This window comes from Hibiscus syriacus, unplaced genomic scaffold, assembly GCF_006381635.1.
Source record: "Hibiscus syriacus cultivar Baekdansim isolate YM2019G1 unplaced genomic scaffold, ASM638163v2 tig00112498_pilon, whole genome shotgun sequence".
NCBI classification, from domain to species: domain Eukaryota; kingdom Viridiplantae; phylum Streptophyta; class Magnoliopsida; order Malvales; family Malvaceae; genus Hibiscus; species Hibiscus syriacus.
In genome coordinates, this window is record NW_024063347.1 from 5,337 (window position 1) to 26,476 (window position 21,140).

At 32.4% G+C, this 21,140-nt stretch overlaps 2 protein-coding genes and 1 pseudogene across 3 annotated transcripts in view; 1 reads left to right on the forward strand and 2 right to left on the reverse strand.

Moving 5' to 3' along the window:
• The first annotated feature begins 1,213 nt into the window (after nucleotides 1-1,213).
• LOC120180493 (probable choline kinase 1) overlaps nucleotides 1,214-21,140 on the forward strand; it is a 28,300-nt gene continuing 8,373 nt past the window's right edge. Inside the window, exons 1-7 of one of the 2 annotated variants that reach the window (XM_039185806.1) lie at nucleotides 1,214-1,690; nucleotides 1,907-2,028; nucleotides 2,108-2,303; nucleotides 2,490-2,607; nucleotides 2,691-2,738; nucleotides 2,802-2,902; nucleotides 3,001-3,146. In XM_039185806.1, the coding sequence (XP_039041737.1) occupies nucleotides 1,340-1,690; nucleotides 1,907-2,028; nucleotides 2,108-2,303; nucleotides 2,490-2,607; nucleotides 2,691-2,738; nucleotides 2,802-2,902; nucleotides 3,001-3,105 (1,041 nt within the window). In that variant the 5' untranslated portion in view covers nucleotides 1,214-1,339 and the 3' untranslated portion in view covers nucleotides 3,106-3,146. Of the gene's footprint in view, nucleotides 1,691-1,906; nucleotides 2,029-2,107; nucleotides 2,304-2,489; nucleotides 2,623-2,690; nucleotides 2,739-2,801; nucleotides 2,903-3,000; nucleotides 3,147-21,140 lie in introns of those variants that run through there. The other variant, XM_039185808.1, reaches the window with a different exon arrangement.
• Nucleotides 11,297-14,773, reverse strand: LOC120180607 (annotated as a pseudogene).
• Nucleotides 15,940-19,971, reverse strand: LOC120180495 (ras-related protein Rab7-like). The gene is made up of 7 exons (XM_039185810.1): nucleotides 19,747-19,971; nucleotides 19,638-19,664; nucleotides 19,329-19,428; nucleotides 19,051-19,197; nucleotides 16,995-17,075; nucleotides 16,766-16,911; nucleotides 15,940-16,222 (listed from the first exon to the last, which is right to left on the reverse strand). The coding sequence occupies exons 1-7, from the start codon at nucleotides 19,797-19,799 to the stop codon at nucleotides 16,159-16,161; spliced, it is 618 nt and encodes a 205-aa protein (XP_039041741.1). The 5' UTR covers nucleotides 19,800-19,971; the 3' UTR covers nucleotides 15,940-16,158.

A 21,140-nucleotide genomic window follows, 5' to 3' on the forward strand; every position in this document is an offset into this window, starting at 1 on the left:
GTGATTAGAAAGAAAAAAAAGAAGGAAACAAATAAGGAAGATTTATTCTTTTCTGTTGTATTTTTATAATAAATTTATAATTATGAATAAAATTATTAAATTAATTTTTTATATTTAATATTTACCAAAAACCACTTGAAAACCAATACAATTATTTTTATATCAACACGATGATAATTACTGTTAAATTTTGATAATGATATATTTATATATACACACTCGATGAAATAATTAGTACGTGTAGTGTAGTTAAGTATTTATGTAATTTTGCTATAATACTATCTGTTATCGCATGTGCTCTCCAATGTGAAAGACTTATTTTGTTCGCTTTTTAATAATAGTATTTGTCATCACGTGTCTAATTATTTTATTTTTTACGTGAAAGTGTAAGCTATATTTCATCTATTATAATATTAATTATGGAGATTAAAAAATTAAGTAGAGTTATATTTCAATTACGAAAAATAAATTGATTTACTTTTAAGCACAGTAAAAAATAGAAGTTTTAAAATAACACAATTTAATTACAGACCTTTTATATTTTATTTATGATCAAATTAACATGTATTTATTTAGTATTTTTTCTATAAAATTTTGACATAAAAAAAGGCAGGAAATATTATCCAAATGAAAATATGGAGTCGTGTATTTGATATACTGAAACACTTTGACTTTTGAACCGAGAGAAAAAAAACGAAATTCGACTTAACCGTATTGCACTAAGCCGGTGGATGAACCGACCATATTCCAGTTAGGGGGAGCAAAGGACAAAACCAACCGCCGTCACACTCACAATTGATACATGTTTAACTGTTTTTCAAACACAACGAGAGAAGACCAAATTGACGAAGCTCCAGCTGGTTCATTTCACGTGTCAACCTATGGTTGGTTCGTGTAATTTTATGCTTTTAAAGGGCGTGGCAGACAGAGAGTGGAGATTCCGCGGAAGCGCTTACCAATACAGCAAACAGTGAGAAAAAGTAAACGACTTTGCGGTTTTCGACTCTATAAATAAACTCATACTTTAAGTCCCAGTTTTCATTAGCTTTGTTTGCTTCCAAATATTCCTGGAAAGATTTGGAGTGTACGTTTCCGGCTTTTTTCCCAGGAAATATTAGCCTCTTTGGTGGGTGTTTCTTATGTTTCTTTCTGGGAAATTCTGTTCTGCTCTAATATTTCTGGGCATAATCTGTTTTCTTTATTGGTTGAATTGTTTCTTTGGTTTTCAATGAATATCGTTGTTTTCGTGATAAGTTCTCTCTCAATTCTTAAATGAGTAGTCTTTAGTTACAGGTCAAGGTTCGTCAATTTTGAGTTCTATCAACCGATACACACACAAATGGCCATGAAGGAAAACGGGTCCATCCCAAGCCGTGCACCAGAAGAACTGAAGGCAGTTTTGAAAGCAGTGGCATCCGAATGGGGAGATATAATAAAAGACATGGAAGAATTTCTTGTCGTTAAGTTGAAGGGAGCAATGACTAACGAGGTTTTCCAGATAAACTGGCCGACAAAGCACGGTGGTCTTCATCAGAAAGTGCTGGTCCGGGTTTATGGTGAAGGTGTGGAAGTGTTCTTCAATAGGGATGATGATATTAGGACCTTCGAGTGCATGTCCGAGCATGGTCAAGGACCTAAGCTTCTTGGGCGGTTTCCAGATGGAAGGATTGAGGAATTCATCCATTCCAGGGTATCTCTCTCAATACTTTGTCTTTTTTTTATTTATCATTTTGATATATAATTTCTGCAATTTTCCAGATTGTACACACTGTTATTTTACTTAATGGTCTTCAAAAGTTGAGCTTAGTTTTAAGAAGAGCCTGTTTTTCTGAGAAGTTAACTGGCATAGTCATTCAAGTACCTATAAGATATTTTGACCCCATTTCTTCTTTTTGGTATTTACCAGACACTCTCCGCCGCAGACCTCCGTGACCCTGAAATATCTTCCCTTGTAGCAGCTAAACTGAGAGAGTTCCACAATCTTGACATGCCTGGTCCCAAGGATGTACTTCTCTGGAAGCGATTGAGGTACCAAATATGCATAACTAATATTTGTGCTTTTATACTCTTGAGTTGGAAGATCTAAACCCTTTATGTTCCTTACCAGGACCTGGCTTAGTCAGGCAAAGAAATTGTGTTCCCCTGAAGCTGCAAAAGAATTTGGCTTGGACGCTCTCAGAGACGAAATCAGCATCCTCGAGAAAGAGTTGTCGCAGGGCGATCAGGAAATCGGGTTTTGTCACAACGATTTGCAATACGGTAACATAATGATGGATGAAGAAACAAGAGCAATTACCCTGATCGTAAGTATCTTATTCGGTTCTTATAATTTGTCAATGCGGCTTCTATACAGCACTTTCGGTTCTAGTGGCTACCATTGCATTCTTCTTGGTATCAACTTTCTTGCTGTTTCTTTCTTTTGGCCTGTTCTCAAAGGGACAGCTGCTAAATTTGTATATGAATTGAGTATATATGTTCCCTTTATGTAGGACTACGAGTATGCAAGTTACAATCCCGTTGCTTATGACCTTGCAAATCACTTCTGCGAGATGGCAGCAAATTATCATTCAGAGACACCCCATATCTTGGACTACACCATATATCCTGGTCAGTAATTGTTTCATTGACTTCTAACCGTCTGGCATTTTCGGGTCTAATTGTACCCCTTCCTTTTGAATTTTCGACAACAGATTCAGAGGAGCGCCGAAGATTCATCCGTGCATATATAACATCTTCAGGTAAATTATGTCAAAGAGTATGGGGTACAATTACATATTCTAACTGGTCTTAATTGAATGCAGGGAATGAACCCAGTGATGCTGAAGTGGAGCAGCTACTTGCTGATGCAGAGAAATACACCGTTGCTAATCATCTGTTCTGGGGCTTATGGGGAATCATCTCGGTAATCTTTTCGGCACCACCTTTCGCTTCTTTTCGATTAGCTTATCCGGCTTCGAGTTTCTTCATGGACTAATTATGGTGGGGTTGGTGTGTACCCAGGGTCACGTAAACAAAATAGAGTTTGACTACCTGGAGTATGCAAGGCAGAGGTTTAAGCAATACTGGTATAAGAAATCACTTGTTCTTCAGTCCCTGACTTTTTGATGCAGCCAAGGCAAGTTATCAGATAACAGCTATAGATATACGTAGAATAAACCTAGCCTGTTGATAGGTGCTTATTCACTGCTGGTGAAAAGCTTTTGTAAATGACTGTTGTAAGGGTTGTGCTCGTTACGTGGGCATATAATCAATACTCTTTTAAGTGTTGTTTATTTCACGATTCAAACTCTTAAATAGGTGAGATGGGATGCTTGTTTGAATCTTGTGAGATTTTGCTTTTCAATTGCTTCATCAAAGTGCTTTGGGTGCTTCTGCTGGATCCAAGTTTGAACCTTATACACACATTTAATCATGTAACCAACTCCAGTTTAGTATTGTTTTTTTTAAATTGATCTTTAAAAAGTATAATTTAAAATTTAATTGTTCGAAGGATAAAATATTTATTTTAGACATTATGTTGTAATTTGAAAATACAATGTTTAAGAGTAAAATTATAATTTCACCTAAAAGTGATTTTCCACAACAAAAACTAGAAATTTGAGCTTATGGAGTTGGATTAAAAATCACTTTTTCAATTACAATTTTAAATTAATTTTTCAGTATTTAACATTACCTTATGAGGTGAAAATCACTTTTCCATTACTATAAACATTCACTAGGGGCGTGGCTGAGTAAGTGCATAGTGCGCGACGACGTAAGGCCTCAAAAAACAGGATCCCAAAATAGAGTATATCTATCAGTTGTTGCCATTAAGATGTAGAAAATAGATATAGAACAGTGGTTAGATTATTAGGCCCATGACTTTGTTGATCTTAAATTTGAATCTCGTTAACAAACAAATTTATTTTTGGGAAAAACAAATTCAAATTTGCACAGGGCCCCCGAAATAGAGTATATCTATCAGTTTTTTAAGTTAATGAAATTAGTCATTTATTATTTTAGAAAAATAAGTTCCAGATGTAAGAGGCCCTTTACAAGAATTTGCACAGGGCCTCCAACAACTTAGTCACGGCCCTGACATTCACAGATTAAATTTAATATTCTGTAAAAAATTTAAAACCAAATTATATAATGCAACTAGATATACTATATCAATTAACATCATATAAAATTAATAAAAGAATAATTAACATTGACGAATTGCCTTAATGGTTTACATTTAAAATTTACGATGACTAGAGTTTATTTTGGGATGAAAGGAACCTAAGAAGTTTTCAAGTCATAAATCCTATCCCTGCATTAACAAATAACAATTATATCAGCTAACTAACGGAAAATTTTAAAACATTTTGGGCAGGCAAGATCAAAAAAATTCTCCTTTGAAGCCATCCATTGACTGAAAAGGCACTTGAAGGTTCAGAAATTCAAAGAGCTTCTCAACTAAACTAGGCAATTTAAATTTACAGAAGTAACACCACCACTGTTAAAATCGGCTACAACTTCATTCATGGTAACGTCAGCTAAAATTACAAAAAGTTAAACTAAAGATTTACAGAGGCCACTACTACTGTTAACTAACTGATTAACACGGTTTCCATCAGAACGCTTTCGTCCCACTTTGGAGATTTCAGAACAATGATGTCACCGAAACCATCGTCCTGCTGCACATCCACAAGTCCTCTAGTTTTCAACACCTGCAAATTTTGCACCAACAAACGTAACTTAGCTTTCAGTTTGAAAATTCCATTTCCATGTCTATAGGGTATGACAAGCTTCTATGTTAGACTCGAGTGTAAGCAATATACCAATATCTCGTAAAAGACCTTCACGCTTGCTTTGATAAGTTCACCTTTCTTCCTCCCCTTTATTCTTTTGATCTTGAAAACTTCTCTGAGGTCTCTTTGGCACCATTCTGTGCATCAAATTTAAAACTTAACCGATTAAACTTTATAATACAATATTTTACTACCCTCATACATAATCATTTAGTATTTTATCATATTTTCGCCTTTCTTTATTTTTACTATATTATTTCTGGTTTGAACACAATTTCTAGAATTTTCTTTTTATAATACTATACATAAAATATATGTAACATCTATAATCAAATTTATTCTAAAACAAGTTATTTGGTTGTTATCTACCGTCACACGACCTCCCACTGATTTACACTATGTTTATAATATTTATTGTAAAATGCATTTTTAAACTTATACAGTTTTTTATCATATACTTACTCTTTTTACTGTACTAATCTTTTCACTATATTATTCTTTTTCCTATATCGTTCCTTTCACTGTACTGTTTCTTTTTCTATACTGATTTATTTACTGTTTCTTTCCTTTTATTACACTATTTCTCTTATTGTATTATATCTTTTACTGTTATGTATCTGACGTTGTACTATTTCATAAAATATATGTAACATCTATAATCAGATTTATTCTAAAACATGTTTATTTGGTTGTTGTCTACCGCCACACGACCTCCCACTAATTTACACTATGTTTATAACATTTTACTGTAAAATGTAATAATTAAACTTGTACAGTTCTTTATCATATACTTACTATTTTTCATGTACTAATATTTTCACTATATTATTCTTTTTCCTGTATCGTTCCTTTTACTGTACTGTTCATTTTTCTGTACTGATTTATTTACTGTACCTTTCCTTTTATTACAATATTTCTCTTATTATATTGTATCTGATGTTGTACTATTTCATATATATACCATGTATTGTACTATTTATTTAATTTCATTTTATAGCCTAGTACATAATCATTAGAATGTATGATACTCGAGTCTCATTGATTGACTTTTACAATATTCAATTATTATTTCACCTCATGCACCATAAATGTACATGATTCATATGACTGATATGTACTATATTCAATTATCACTCTACCTCATGTACCACAAAGATACATGAGTCATATGAGTGATTTGTACTGTATACAATTATCATTCCACCTCATGCACCACAAAGGTACATGAGTCATATTACTGATCTGCACCACAAAGGTACATGAGTCATATTATGATCTGTATTGTATTCAATTATCACTCTACCCCATGCACCACAAAGGTACATGAATCATATGAATGATATGTACTGTATTTAATTATCACTCCACCTCATGCACCAAAAAGGTACATGAGTCATAGGAGTAATATGCACTTGTTCACTTTACCTCTTGCATCATTGACTCTCATATCTTATAAATTGACTTCTATTTATGTCTTATATCTTTATTAATATAAAACATTTAAAGACTAATTATCAACTTCATACAATATTTTAACATATGTTAATACTTTAACTAACTTAATAATTCATGTTAATATAAATGTTTTAAAAATATTATTAACGGATATTCTATAACACCCCAACCCGTATCCGACCCGAATACGAGTCCGAGATGTCACATAAACTTTTCAAACCATTTCTTATATCAAATAGAGAAATATTCAAATTCCATTTATAACATACTAAATAATTTACATATATTTACTCAAAACGTTTACAAAACTGTTTAGAGCTTATACAATTTATTTTTCTATAAATACATGGCAACTAGATTATATAAAATAAAATACATATTATACATTTCTCTTCTGATCTGACCTTCGGTAAGGAGAACTGACCTGTCTTGCTTCACTTCGATCCATAAGCTCATCTTGGAACCTACATGTGAAACATTCACACGCTAAGTCGATGACTTAGTGAGGCATATAAAATTTCTAATGCAATTTATAACATTTAACCATGAATGCGTGTTTTACAAACTATATCATGTTATACAAACTCACTTCATTTCATCACATCATGTAAAAATCATATCATATTTCATAGCAAGAAATATATATATATACACACACATAGATCATTCTTAACATACTTTACACTTAACCTTATTGATCAAACACTAAACACACAACATCATATCATTTCTATAACATTTCATATCACAAACATATATGTGTTATTGTCTCTTTATTAGCCCATGTACATATGTGAGAACTAAAGATATGCGAGTACATTAAAGTTGTGCACCTATGCTGTCACCACAGCTCGTATAAAGATCCACTGAGTGGCATGTGAAATTGTCCCGAATGACCTATGAACCCTCGACTCTTGGCATGTCAACTATACCCCTAGCTCTCATTTCACATAACATAGGCATTCTCTTTCATATCATTTCTTATATTCATATAAACATATGGTTCACTTTTCATATATCACATATCATAGCTCATATCACTGTTCATATGATTTCATATTCATATGTCACTTATCTTATAACACTTCTCGTGTTTTCATATAACATGTATATCATTTCCATCTCTTGTTCAAATATGTTTCCCGTATATCATATATATATCACATTTACTTATAGGGATCACTGTCATTGAACTTAGTTCACTTTTTCATGTTATCACACATGCATATAATCTTATATTTCCTATCAATAACATATAGACTTAAACATATACTCATATGTACTCTTTAATGTAATTTGCTTAGTAATGCCATATACTCATATCCTATAATAATTTCACCTATGTCTCCCTCATAAAGTTTATACTATATGCTCATATAGTCTTATTTTATCATATAAGTAATTTATACTCATCTTATCTCACTTTTCCATTTCACTCACATAAATCATTTATAACCGTTCACATGATTTGATTTCACTAACCTGAATTCATACAGATCATATAACCTATATTACTTATCTCACATTATTTCTCTATTAGTTTAATCTATTTATTTAATTCAATTTCACATGACTCTTATACCATAGTTTCCTTTAATTATAAATCTTCCCTATATCGCTTATCTTATAATTTTGTATCATCATTTATGATTATGCCCCCTAATTTACATACTATTTTCATAAAGTCTTATAACCTTTCTTGTATAATCACTTATACCATATAACATAACTTATACTTGATTATCTTCTTTTCACATATATTTATATCAAATAATTCTTTAGCTTATAGCCTGTGTCACGTGTTCGTTTCATTCCTTATCTCTATATCACATAGCTTATTTTATATTCTTATATAATCATATAGATCATTTGTATTGTTTCACCTAACTTATCACACTAACATGTACTTATACAAACCATGTAACATACACAATAATATGTTAACACATATACTCATGCACACACATAAATCATGACAAACACATACTTCTATCAATGAATTCATACATTTTACTATTGGGAATAGACTTATCGCAAGTCTTATTTCCCATTGAACATCATATACTAAATAATGTGCACTCACATGGCCTCACTAGTCAATATCGATCTCTTATTTCTTCTCGATGATTATTACTTGAAAACTTGTCCATACATTGCTTTCAATCGCTATCTACACAATCATACATTTATACATATCAATATTCCACTTGGCATACTCAAATCTTTCATTTCTTAAACTAAAAGAAAGGTTTATTTCTATTTTCCTTTTGAAGTGTATCGTTACACACTATAATGTATCGGTACATTCCTTAACGTGTGTATCGATACACTACCTATGTATCGATACACAAATTATATTCGATGTTTTCCTGTTCAAGGGGTATCGATACATTCCTAATGTATCAGTACACTTTGAAAGTCTTCCCAGATTTTACTCTTGATGTATCAGTACCTATTGTGTACCGATACACACCAACCCAGAAATCAATTTTAAGCACAAAAATTCACTCTTTTCAGCCTAATTGCTTCATATATCACCTGCTTTCTTATTCTTAACTTACATACTCATGCCTAAACTCATTTATTCTCATTTATCACATATTAACCTCAAAATCCTATCTTCCAAATGGAATTCAAGAATCATACCAAATTTTCTATATGTTCTAAATCCAATTCTATCACTCCAAATCTTTTAATTCAACTATTTCCAAGTCAAATTTAAATTTAAATTCTACTTATCAACTCTTTTCTAAAATTTCATTTAAAAACTCCTAATATTTAATCTCGCTTAACTCATTCGTCTTATGGTTTTAAGACAAATTAAGCTTTCCTTAAGTTTAATTATCATCTAATGATCTTAACCAAATATTAAATTCAGCTAAATATCAACCAATAAGAAATCTTACCTTTGCTCTTGGCTTCCACACGTGAAGAAGAAAAGAGAATAAGAGAACTCTGGAAACTGGAACCTTGTCTCTTTTCACTTCCACGTGTTATATCCTATATAAAGAAGGAAATAAAATCTTTTTTGTGAAATTACTATTATACCCTTTAAAAATTTCCATAATTATCATATAATCCAATAAGGAATTATTCTTATTTATCCTTGAACTTTTAACTTATTTCAAAATCGAGCACATAGTTTTCAAATTTTTCAATTTAGTCACTGGCCCTGATTTGGGATGTTACGTATTCGATACTAATTTCTTTTACCAAATTGATACTAACGTTATTTTTTACAATCACTCACTTGACTTTTCAATATTTCACATTTAACCACTAATAAATTTTTCTTTCAATTATAAATCCAATATTTAGTACATATGCAAATTAGTTCCTTAATATTCAATTTAAATCTATATAAACTATTTTCACATTATATTAAATGTAATACATTAACTTTACTCAATTGACGTTTCACCACTAACTTTCCAAAAACTTACGAATTTGATCTCTATCTTATACAACTTTTCACATTAAACCAAATCCCAGTTTAACTATTCAAGTCTCTCTAATAATTATTTAAACTTTACACATCATCTGATACTCAATTTCTACTTTAATCCCTAATTTCTCCTTATTTATAATTTAGTTCTCTAGCTTATATATTCTTCCAAATTTGATTCTAAATCCATAATATCATAATTTCTCCTCATATTTCTCAATTTATGCGATTAGATCCCTATACTTTCACCATTTTCCAAATTGGCTCATGTCATATTCTAATTATATACTGAACCTTGTAAAATTTTACCATAAATTTTCCTTATTTCTTTCCTGGCCAAATACTTTTAAGTTTCCTAACATAGTTTATATTTTGATTCAAACATAAATTCATCCTCTAAGCAACATCTCCATGAAATTATCATAATTTCATCATATGATAAATGTCATAAATTTCACGCTAAGATAATAAAGTTGGCTCATTTCAATTAATTAAAATAGCATATAATATAAAATATCACAAAATGCATAATTTACCATTATTTCATATACTGGCAGTTTGCACTACCCTCAAAGAAGTATTTTTCTGTATTAATCTATACACTTAAAAATTATTATGTTTGTTTCATTAAAAACTAGACTCGAATACGAATCTAACCACATAAGGCATTTCTTCTAATTCAACTTTTACATTTTATGGCAAAATTTTCAATCTAGCTTACATAATCTGTTTGGAGTAGAATCTGTTGTCCAAGTTTATGACCTATCACCGATTAAAAAATTATATCTTTTTGTATACACCTTTAAATCAATATACGTTTGTTTTAAACAAAACTAGACTGATTCACGAATCCAACAATATAAATCATATTTTATTCATTATTGTAGAATTTATAGTAATTTTCTAAACTTACTGCCCAGATTATCAATTTAAATCGATTTCACTAATTTACATTCTTAACTTATTCACTTATCAAATGAACACAAATGAATCAATTGAAGATCCTAACATCATCAACACAATCACCTTCATCACAATATAGTAATTTCCAACAATTATATAATTATGCTTTATTTTCTCAAGTCATGTAAAATAGGCTCCTAATACTCTCCAACTTGTTTCAAGCTTGACTCATCAAGTAAAACTCATTTCTAATCAATTCTAACCATTCTCAATCAAATTCTAAGTAAAACAAAACAAATTCAACCAAATTTCTAACAAATCTATCAATGGCCAAATCACCATACCAATCCCGCCAACAATCATTTTAATTACTAAATTGTACTATCTCACTTTATAATGCAAATCTCACCAAATTCCACCGATACATCTTAAATTTCTCTATTTAAAAATATCTATATAATTTTTCAACCCAAATCTACCTTTCCGCAAATTTTTATAAACTTCCGATTCGAGCCAGTTATCTATATAATATACCGAATTTTATCATTTAATAGACTTTTATACAAATTTGGGGATCAAAAATCTAAAACCCAGCCTGAAATACTAATTTAGAAATCCAAAATATATCTTTTGAAAATTTATATTTTTAGTCCCTATACTTTTACAACTTTATGCTTTAGTCCCCAAACTTTCAAAATTTACACTTCAATCACTAATCAAATTTTCTGGGTATTACAGTTTGAATAGGATCCACTTTCTCTGGTCTTACTCAGATAAGTTACTACATTTCAGGTCCTTCGGGCTCACAAAAGGCCTCATTGATTTATAGTGCAGAACAGGTGTTTGTGGAGCCATTTCTGTCTGTTCTTCGACAATTAGGGAAGTTGGCTGCTGAATGGGTGTTTGTGGAGCAATTCTGCCCTGCTCCGTGGATCCATCAAACGAAGGAGATTTTGAGAGGTACAATATATCAGGAGGATCCTCATTTCAACAGTCACTGGAGTAATTTCTGCTTGCTCAATGAATCCACTGACCGCAGGAGGTTCGGGAGAGTCCATATGTTTTGTGATATTAATAGATTCTAGATGTCTCAATCTCTTTCCACAGTAAACAGATTTAAGCTCCAAGATGCCTGTCAAGAATATGATTAACAAAGAAGCACAACTAGAGAAATACCATGTAGAAATATTTCTAATAGTGCAATTACAGGGAAGTGAAGGCTCTGAGAAACTCTGGGGAAGGTTGGGAATCCAACGAGTCTTCATTGCACCCAAAGCAGTACGGCCATCCTTTACCCGCTTAGAGACCAAATCACTTGCATCTTTTATCCATTGCCTCATTATGCTGCAAAAATTGAACGTGAAATCAAATGAATTATACAGTTATCAGCTGTCCTCTTAATTTATTTCTATCCTCTAATTTTTTTGACCAATAACAAATGTCCTAATTAGAGTTTTCAATAGAGAGGTGCCACAGGTATTAAATCAATTGCAAAAAAACAGCATGAATTGAGCATGTTGCAATCCATATATACACACACACACACACACACATTCTAAACAATAGCAGAATCAACTACAGTAGTCCAGACCAGGACCAAGGGAAAAGTACGTTAAGATTTAACATAAAATTAATTTTTGTTTAGCTCATATTGCAGCAGCAAGATGCACATCTCATAAGACGAAACACCATATTACAATATCTAGGGCTTAAAGATGAAACCAAACATTTCCCAATTTAATATTCAGCAGAGTTCATCGCAACACATTATTTCCAAATTATATCATAAATTCCAATCCATTGCTACAGACATGCAATGATGATGCTCAGCACTAAGTATAAAGTTACACAACAATGTAGCCTGCAGTCAATTAGATTCATAACATAAAACTACTTGAACTGGAAACATAAAAAGGGAGATTCTGAGGTAATCATAGCTTACTCATTACAGAACACTATGACATCATCGAATAAACATTTTCTCTTCCTAGAAAACCGAGAATGTTCCTTTCTAGAAGGTGATGGGATAAGCATAAAATGTGGTGTAGTGGTTCCTGCATTAAAGGAGAAATTGTGTATTAAACAAAAGCTTTAAATGATAAACATAATTTTCGGCCTAAAAGCGAGTTTCAAAACGATATTTCCTTACATATGGAGGTTAGACTTCCATACTTTGTTCATTGGATATATGTTGGACATGGGTAGATCATGTAAAATGAAGAGTAAGAAAACAAAGAATAAGATTGTATTTGTCAGATCACCAAAAAGCAAGAATCTTGTTAACTGTCCAACTAATCAAGCACAAGAAAGATTATATCCTTGAGGGGCAAAAAAAGATACCATTTTAATATTTCCTTATACCATTTTAGCAGCAGCCTGACATTTCCATACTTAGAAGTTCTCGTGGCTGGAAGCTTCCCATGCTCTGCATCAGTATGAATCTCTTCAGCAAGTGGTCTAACAAGTGGGGAAGGTTCCTGAATGTCCAAGTGAAAGAATCCTTCAACCTGGAGGCTGGAGCTTCTTCGTACTTTTCCCAACTTGTGATCTTCCACCATAACATGGTGTACTTCATTTTCTGGTTGCACCCTATACGAACTCTTCATGTCTCTGTTAGTTTCTTCTTCACCAAAAGGTTTGATGAGACCTGGAGATTTCTCCTCAACCTGAACGACAAGATTCAGACATTCTTCTTGACAGAGTTCATCGTTATTATTCTCTCTGCTCGGTTCTCTTCCTATATGATTTTCAGAGTCTACAAGGCTTGGAACCTCTACAGTTACTTTCATGCTTACACGATCTTCATGCAAAACAGGGTGCACTTCATTTTCAGATTTTAGCAAATTCAACTCCTTCATCGTCTCTCTATTACGTTGATCTTCAACAAGTGATTCAACAGGTCTTAGAGGTTCCTCATCAGCCTCAGTACACAGGTTTGCTCCTTCTGAAGAGAACCTATTACTGCATTTCTCCATACTTGCTGAGCCAGAAATGTCGGGAAACTCTGCACTTGCTTCCAAGACGCTTTCATTATCTTCCTCCATAGCCTGGTTCATTTCATTTTCTGATTCTAAATGGTCTGGACCCTTCATCATCTCCCTGCTAGTTTGATCTTCAGCAAGCGGTTTAAGTTTAAGGGGAAGTGGAGAATCTTCCTCAGCCTCAGTATGAAGGTTTAAGCGTTCTTTTTCTTTTTCTGATTCTAAATGGTCTGGACCCTTCATCATCTCCCTGCTAGTTTGATCTTCAGCAAGTGGTTTAAGTTTAAGGGGAAGTGGAGAATCTTCCTCAGCCTCAGTATGAAGGTTTACGCGTTCTTTTTCTTTTTCTGATTCTAAATGGTCTGGACCCTTCATCATCTCCCTGCTAGTTTGATCTTCAGCAAGTGGTTTAAGTTTAAGGGGAAGTGGAGAATCTTCCTCAGCCTCAGTATGAAGGTTTACGTGTTCTTCTGACAATAATCTATCATTGTATTTCTCTCTATTTGCCTCTTGGTCTGTACGGTTCACCAAACCTGCCATGTCAGGAACCTCTACACGCTCTCTTTCATTTTCATTGGCAAGGCTCTGAGGTTCTTCCTCTACCCCACCAACTGTTTTAAAATGTGAAACCTCCTCAAGAAAGAAGTTATCACATCGAAGCTTTTCTACACTTGCTTCCGAGTCGCGCACACCATGCAATGTTCTTACTTCTGTCTCAAAGTCCATCTGGTGGCGTGAAAGACTGCTGCGAAAAGAATATGATTAGAAGAACATTTCCAAAACTTTGAGCCGTTTAGCTTCTTTCAAAAAGACAACATATCTTAACGTATAGAACTGAGAACCTGGCAAATGAAATTTTTGTGCATACTCTTCAGCTAGAGTGTAATCCTTCAAGAAAGCATCATCCAATGCCGCAATCTGCACAGAATGGAAGAGTCAACTTCAGCAAATCAGGACTTTTGACTGAATACCAGCATCAAAATTGAAATCTAAGCAGGAAAACCATCATTTATAATCTGACAACCTGTAAAACCATTAAAATATCCAAGTTGCATGTATAGGTCACACACATTCCATACTAACAACCTTCCATAAGTAAAAGTTTTCCCCTTACAGCCTAAAAAGAGGAAAAATTGACCTGAAAACCAATAAATCCAACTTTTCACTTATCCAGGTTTATTGCAATTACTAATATTAGCCTCTTCAACTCAATAGTAACAGGATGAACTCTTGTTTTTTAATTGGGGTAGAGGTAAGGATACCATAGAGAGAGCTCAAGCTTACATGCCATACAACACAAATATCTGGCCATTCGGCCAAGAGATTGCTGGAAACTAAAAAGAAAAAGAACGAGTGACGGGCATTTGAAAGGGAGGGGAACTAACCGACAGAAGAGGAGATATTAGTCTCAATGATTTGAGATTTCTTGAGCTTTTTGAAGAGAAAAGCAGCTACCCATATGGCACCTAAAGGCCCTTTCTTTGACACTAGCCACTTCGAAATAAACATAGCTTTAATATCATGCACTCTCCTCGTCTTCATATCTTCAATGTTTTGGGTTTTGATTTACATTAACTTTGGAAGTTTTAAAACTCTTCATTGTCCGGCGGAAGACGAAGAGAGCAAAGCAAAGGCTACTTAAAGAACAAAACGGCCGTCTAGCGTACCTTACAAGCTTCTTGATTTTGAACCTTCTTTTTTATCTTTCTTTTCCTTTTTAGGAGTTTTATGAGGTAAAAAATAACAGTGTTGTCTTCCGGCTTCACCCTTAGCATTTTCGGGCTACTGTACCTTGCAAGCCTCTTAATTAGTATTTCCCAAGGTAATTGGTTTTTATTTTCTATCATCTGTTTTAAAGCGTAAACTATTCTATTAGTCATCAAAGTATATGGTCGGTCTTATTTTTTATCACTAACTTAGATTTTTTTAATTGGTTTAATCATTAACGTTTTATATTATGGATGTGTCTACAGTGATCATCAAAGATCAAAACATATCACTAATACAATATACCGAAATGCACCACTAACTAAATTATTTTTATTAAGTAAATATTAAAAAACTCAAAGACCACTATGTGATTTATTTAATTTTAATTATAATCATTTTGGTCAATAAACTTTAAAAGTTATAAAATTATCATTAAATTTTATCAAACTATTACAAAATTATCATATTTTTTTTATCAAACTATTACAATCTATATATTCTTATAAAAGCTTACATTAATCAGAATTCAAGTTAAATATAACTTTTATCAATTATAAAATAAATACTTAGATTTGATGCAGCGGTAATATACTGTCTTCCTTTGAGGACCTGGCTTCGAATCCAATAATTGGAATCAAACGTTGTTTAAGAGAATCCATTGCAATTCTTGAAGATAACACTAAAAGCAAACTCTCCTGGAATTCTACAAATTTCACATCTTAAAGTTCCTCCCTACCAAAATAAAACAAGTGGCAAATAATGCCCCCCTCCAGTCAAGGCCACTTAGAAAATACAATGTATTAAAAAAAATGGATAAGAATCATGGAACCATAACATAATGATTAGACCGCATCGGACAACCATGAACAAAAAAGATTTTGATTTGTAATCAACATGCACAACCACCACTTTGTTCGGTCTCGGTCACAGCCTCTGGTATGCCCTGGAAGTATCTGCAAACCATACATAAACGAGATGTCAATTAAAAAGGGAATCATAAAATGCATTGCCTCGTCGTCAATCTTAGAATGTTATAGCCATCTACACAGAAAATAGGTATACACATAGACCCAGTATTTTTTAAGGAGAAAGTGGAAGAGGGAACTGTTCGGTATGCATAATTCTGGAAATATCATAGACCCCACATTTTTTTAATGTTGGAGAAAGAGGATGATGTTTCCAAGGAATATGTCGTTAACGAAGTTCGAACTATACTCTAACAAGTCACGTTGTAATGTTTCTATTTTTCTTCTTCAAGTATTACTGTCGTATTCCTTGGAAACATCCTCCTCTTTCTTAACAGTTATGTCTCAAAAGCTAATGATCACACAGCTGTGCAGTATAAATGCAAGACAAGATAATAATGATATTGAAATCTGCAGTGCTTGATGAAACAATGCATCTTTGTCAATAATACAATGTCAGAACAATACTGATGTAATTGGCAAAATTCACTATTCACTCCAACCAGGGAATATAATTCAAGATAAACTTACATGTCCTGCTCTCGCTCATTTGCTAGAGCATTTTTGGCAATACAAAGGAATGCAGCATCAACATTGATATCTTCTTTTGCTGATGTTTCAAAGTAATGCATGTTTCCTTTAGAAGCACACCAGTCTTTTGCTTTCTTCTCGGAGACCTACATGACTCAAAACATCACCTTTTAGGCTGAGGAGCGAGGACAAAAGAAAACTAGGAAGTATAGATACTATATAACTTTACCACTCGACTATTACCGCCATCTACATCTATCTTGTTTCCAAGCAACGCAAAGGGAAACGTCCTGGGATCAGTTGGATTTGCCTGGCAAAGAAAATGAAAACAGAAACCATATCAACATTCAAAAAAGTGGAAATCACTTTTTCAAAGAAATTAATATACAGTTTAGTAAAATGGAAACCATAAAAATAAGAATGCAACCTAAGAAATTAAATTGGTTGCTAGAAAATATCATGCACATTGAAAGGTCAGCAGGTCACATATGTTTTGTAACCATTTCCAGACTAGACAAGCATTACCGTGATGCAACTAGGCACAGGAAGAAAAAAAAATCCACACTCCCATGATAGTCAGTACTCCTTAAATGTGCTGTTACATAATGCATAACTACTAAGATGCTCTTTTAGATCAGTTTACTTAAAGCCATATTGCTCCTAGAAACCAGCTTTGACTAGATAACTAAGGAATGTTTGGGAAAATGGATTGATGACCAAAGGAACAGCAGATGGCCAAAAAAGTAGACCAAAATCAGGAAATCAGTATGGACATTTGAGGCTATATCACTTACTCTAGTGGCCAAATGTAATTATCCAACATATTTCTAAATAAATTTGTAATACCGTATGTTTTATTCCTGTTCACGAAGTGAAAAAAATGAATGACCATGTTATGGTCATGTATGTGAGATTGATATTCAGCTCATCAAAATGAGACTGATACCTCTCAGGTCATCAAAAGAGAGAAAAATCTTAGGACTAGTTATAGGGAAATCAATACTTCTTTAGGGTTTTGATAAAGATTCTGCTTATGGTTTCTCATTCCATACGTTCCTTTAAATAAGGACCGGCCCTATCACATAATTAGGAAACATATTCTATAAATGAAATAAATTAACTGAAATAAAGTCATAACCTGGGCCTTAATTAGAGAATCAAAACTAATGACCTTTCTAACCTAGATTCAACCTAAAACAGATCATGAAATAAAGAAAAATGCATACAAATTGAGAAGGATAAGGACAAAACCGGTTATGACACCAGATCTTTCTCTATATATCTTAAAGTAGTATGCAAAGTGTATTTATCTAGACATCTACTGAAGCTAGAGAATCAAATTAAATCAATCTATATCCAAAAATCAAGCCATCTAAAGTCAGCCCTATAACTAGGTAAAGCAAATATTTACTTGCAATATTTACAACAAAAACAACAGATAACAGGAAGCAATCTAAAAAATTCATGAGCCCAACCACAATGTGGCAAAACTAGGTTGAATAATGTACTTGAAATTATGGAACCATTGTTCATTCCACTGTCAAGATCTTAAGAACTTGAAAGAAGACACTCCTAACCAGAAGTATCCTATGCGTTCCTTCTTCCGTTTGACACATAAAGGAAACAAAACTTTGGTCAAGGTAACTCAATAAAACACCAACTTGCAAGAAGATTTATATTATGGGATTCATGTCAATTGTGCCTCAAATAAGTAACCACTAGCCTTTTCAGAGAAATAATTTTATAAAAATATTATCTTCATTTATAACAGTTTGGCTTGAAAAAGTGTCAATTGGGAAAGTTCCCTGAAGCGCCTGCAATCCCTTACTGAATTCACTAGCCATGCCTATCACAAGCTTAAGTAAAGAAAACTTGTGAACATCAGTGTTGTCAACGTGTAGCGCTAGACAAGGTTGGCAAGGTTTTAACTTTTAAGTTTTAACCTTAGACAAGGTTGGCAAGGTTTTAACTTTTAAGTTTTAACCTCTAAGTTTTAACCTTTAATTGTAGACTAAAGTTTAATATATAATGCAGTGCTAGCCAACATCCCTTGACAAAAAGAATATATTTCAACTAAGCAGGTTTATCATGGCAGGGGTAAATAAAAGGAGTTCAACATGCATTACATATTATTTTTGACATTTTTACATCTAAGTTGAAGTTATAGAGGCATAAAAACAACTTAAAGTGAAACATATCATTCAATAGGAAAAGCAAAATACAGTTCACTGAACAACTAAAATGATCAAGAAAAATGAAAGACTAGAGAAAGGGGCAAAGAAAACCTGCTTAAGAAACTCATCATGCCAGTTATCAAGGGTGTCGAATGATTTCATAACATTAACATCGTAAACTAGGACACAGCAATCTGCACCCCTATAAAAGGCAACTCCGAGACTCTGGAATCGCTCCTGTCCTGCAGTATCCCATATCTATCCAATAGAATGCACCCCACCCCCACCCATCACCCAAAAAAAAGCATAAACATGCCTTCCATGACAACTTTAAAATTAAGCTATAGAGAACATAGAAATATCCAGAAAGAAAAGAAAAAAAATCTTACCTGCAGAGTGACAAGGCGATCATCAATCTGTAGTTCCTTAGTGACAAAATCAGCACCAATTGTTGCTTTATATTGCTGACTGAACTTCTTATGAACATATCTAAATTCAAGCAGTTAAGTCTAACACGAATGTACCTTTTAAAGTCAATAACAACGTATAAATGAGCCGAGAATATTCAGATAAGAAACTTAACAACAATGAATCAACTTAACCCAGAATACAAAATTTAAGATTTAAAAATTAACCCCCAAAATTAAAAAAAAATGCACAAAAAGAAGATTCAAATTCAATTACTGTTGAAAGGATACTGATTCATCAACGACGTCTTGCCCACCCTGACATTGACAATAACCCGTTGATTATACAAATAATACATATCAATTATTAGTAAAACCTAAAAATTGAAAACGAACATACCCGCTGTCGCCGAGAACAATGACCTTGAGCAAGGTTCGTCTTCGCATTGACATTGCGGTAAAACTAAGGGAAAATTTTCAATTTTGATTGAGTGGTTTGAATTTGATTTATGTTTTATTTATCTTTTAAAAAAATCCTTAACTTCTACACTTATGAAAATTGTTTTGCCCTTTTGGGTGTTTTATAACCACAAGTACTGTAGATGCAAAGAAATTCCTCTTTTCATTCTTTTATGTTCTGTCTGTTTTTTATTATATTATATGATGAAAGAAAAGAGCAATCGTTGTTTTTATAAGCGTAAACTACACTCAAAGTCACTGAGTTATGGGTTTGGTAACAAACAAGACACCCTTTTCTTAAAAAGTTATAAATAGGTCATTCAATTAATATATTATTACAAACAGGTCATTATCGCGTTAACATTAAAATATAATGATATAATAATATTTTTACCTTTTTTCATTATGCCATAAAACAACAACAAATTACTGTTAAGCTTATATAATACCAAAAAAAAGTAATATAAAATTTATGAGAGAGCACAAACAATTTAGGAGAAAAAAAGATTAAAATTCTAATTTTTAAATATAAATATTTAAATTTATTGAATTACTTTATATTAGGAAAAAATTAATAAATTTTACAAGTTTTAAGCACTAAAACTATTATTATATCGTGTCATGTCACTATTTTATTTAATATTTAACAACGAAATGATATTTTTGTAACAATATTTTAATTGAAAACTTGTTTGTATGTTTTAAAAATGACATATTTGTTATCAAACTCATAATTAAGTGACCTTAAGTGTAGTTTATTCGTTTTTAAAAAATATATTTTTATTAAATTAAATTTATATTATTATGCCATTATATATAAGAAGAGTACATAAGATTATATAAATTTAAATATTTAATATCATATGATCTAAAAATTAGAGTAGTATGAATAATTCAAGCATCAAATAAAAAATAATTATTTTTTGTTAAATACTAATAACTTTTTGGGTTATTGTAACTTTGATCCTTGACTTTGGTTTTAATATACAATTTAGTTTTCTTTTTTAACATGATTCTTACTTTAATTTTGATATCAATGTAAAAGTAAGGGATTGAATTGTATAGGAAAGTGAAAGTTAGAGGCTAAATTGTATATTAAAGATAACATTAGAGTCTAAAAGGTAAATTACCCTAACTAAAAAACAGGAAAATTAAAGGGTAAATTACACCGTTCCTCATTGTATTTTACTCTCTCTCCTATTTTACTCACTGTACTTTCAATTTTTCTAATTTGCTCATTGAACTTTGCATATTGAATCATTTTGCTCACTCTCTTGATATCTCTCTAACTCCGTTAACAAAAAGACAAAGGATGCCACTGCCAGCCACCATCGA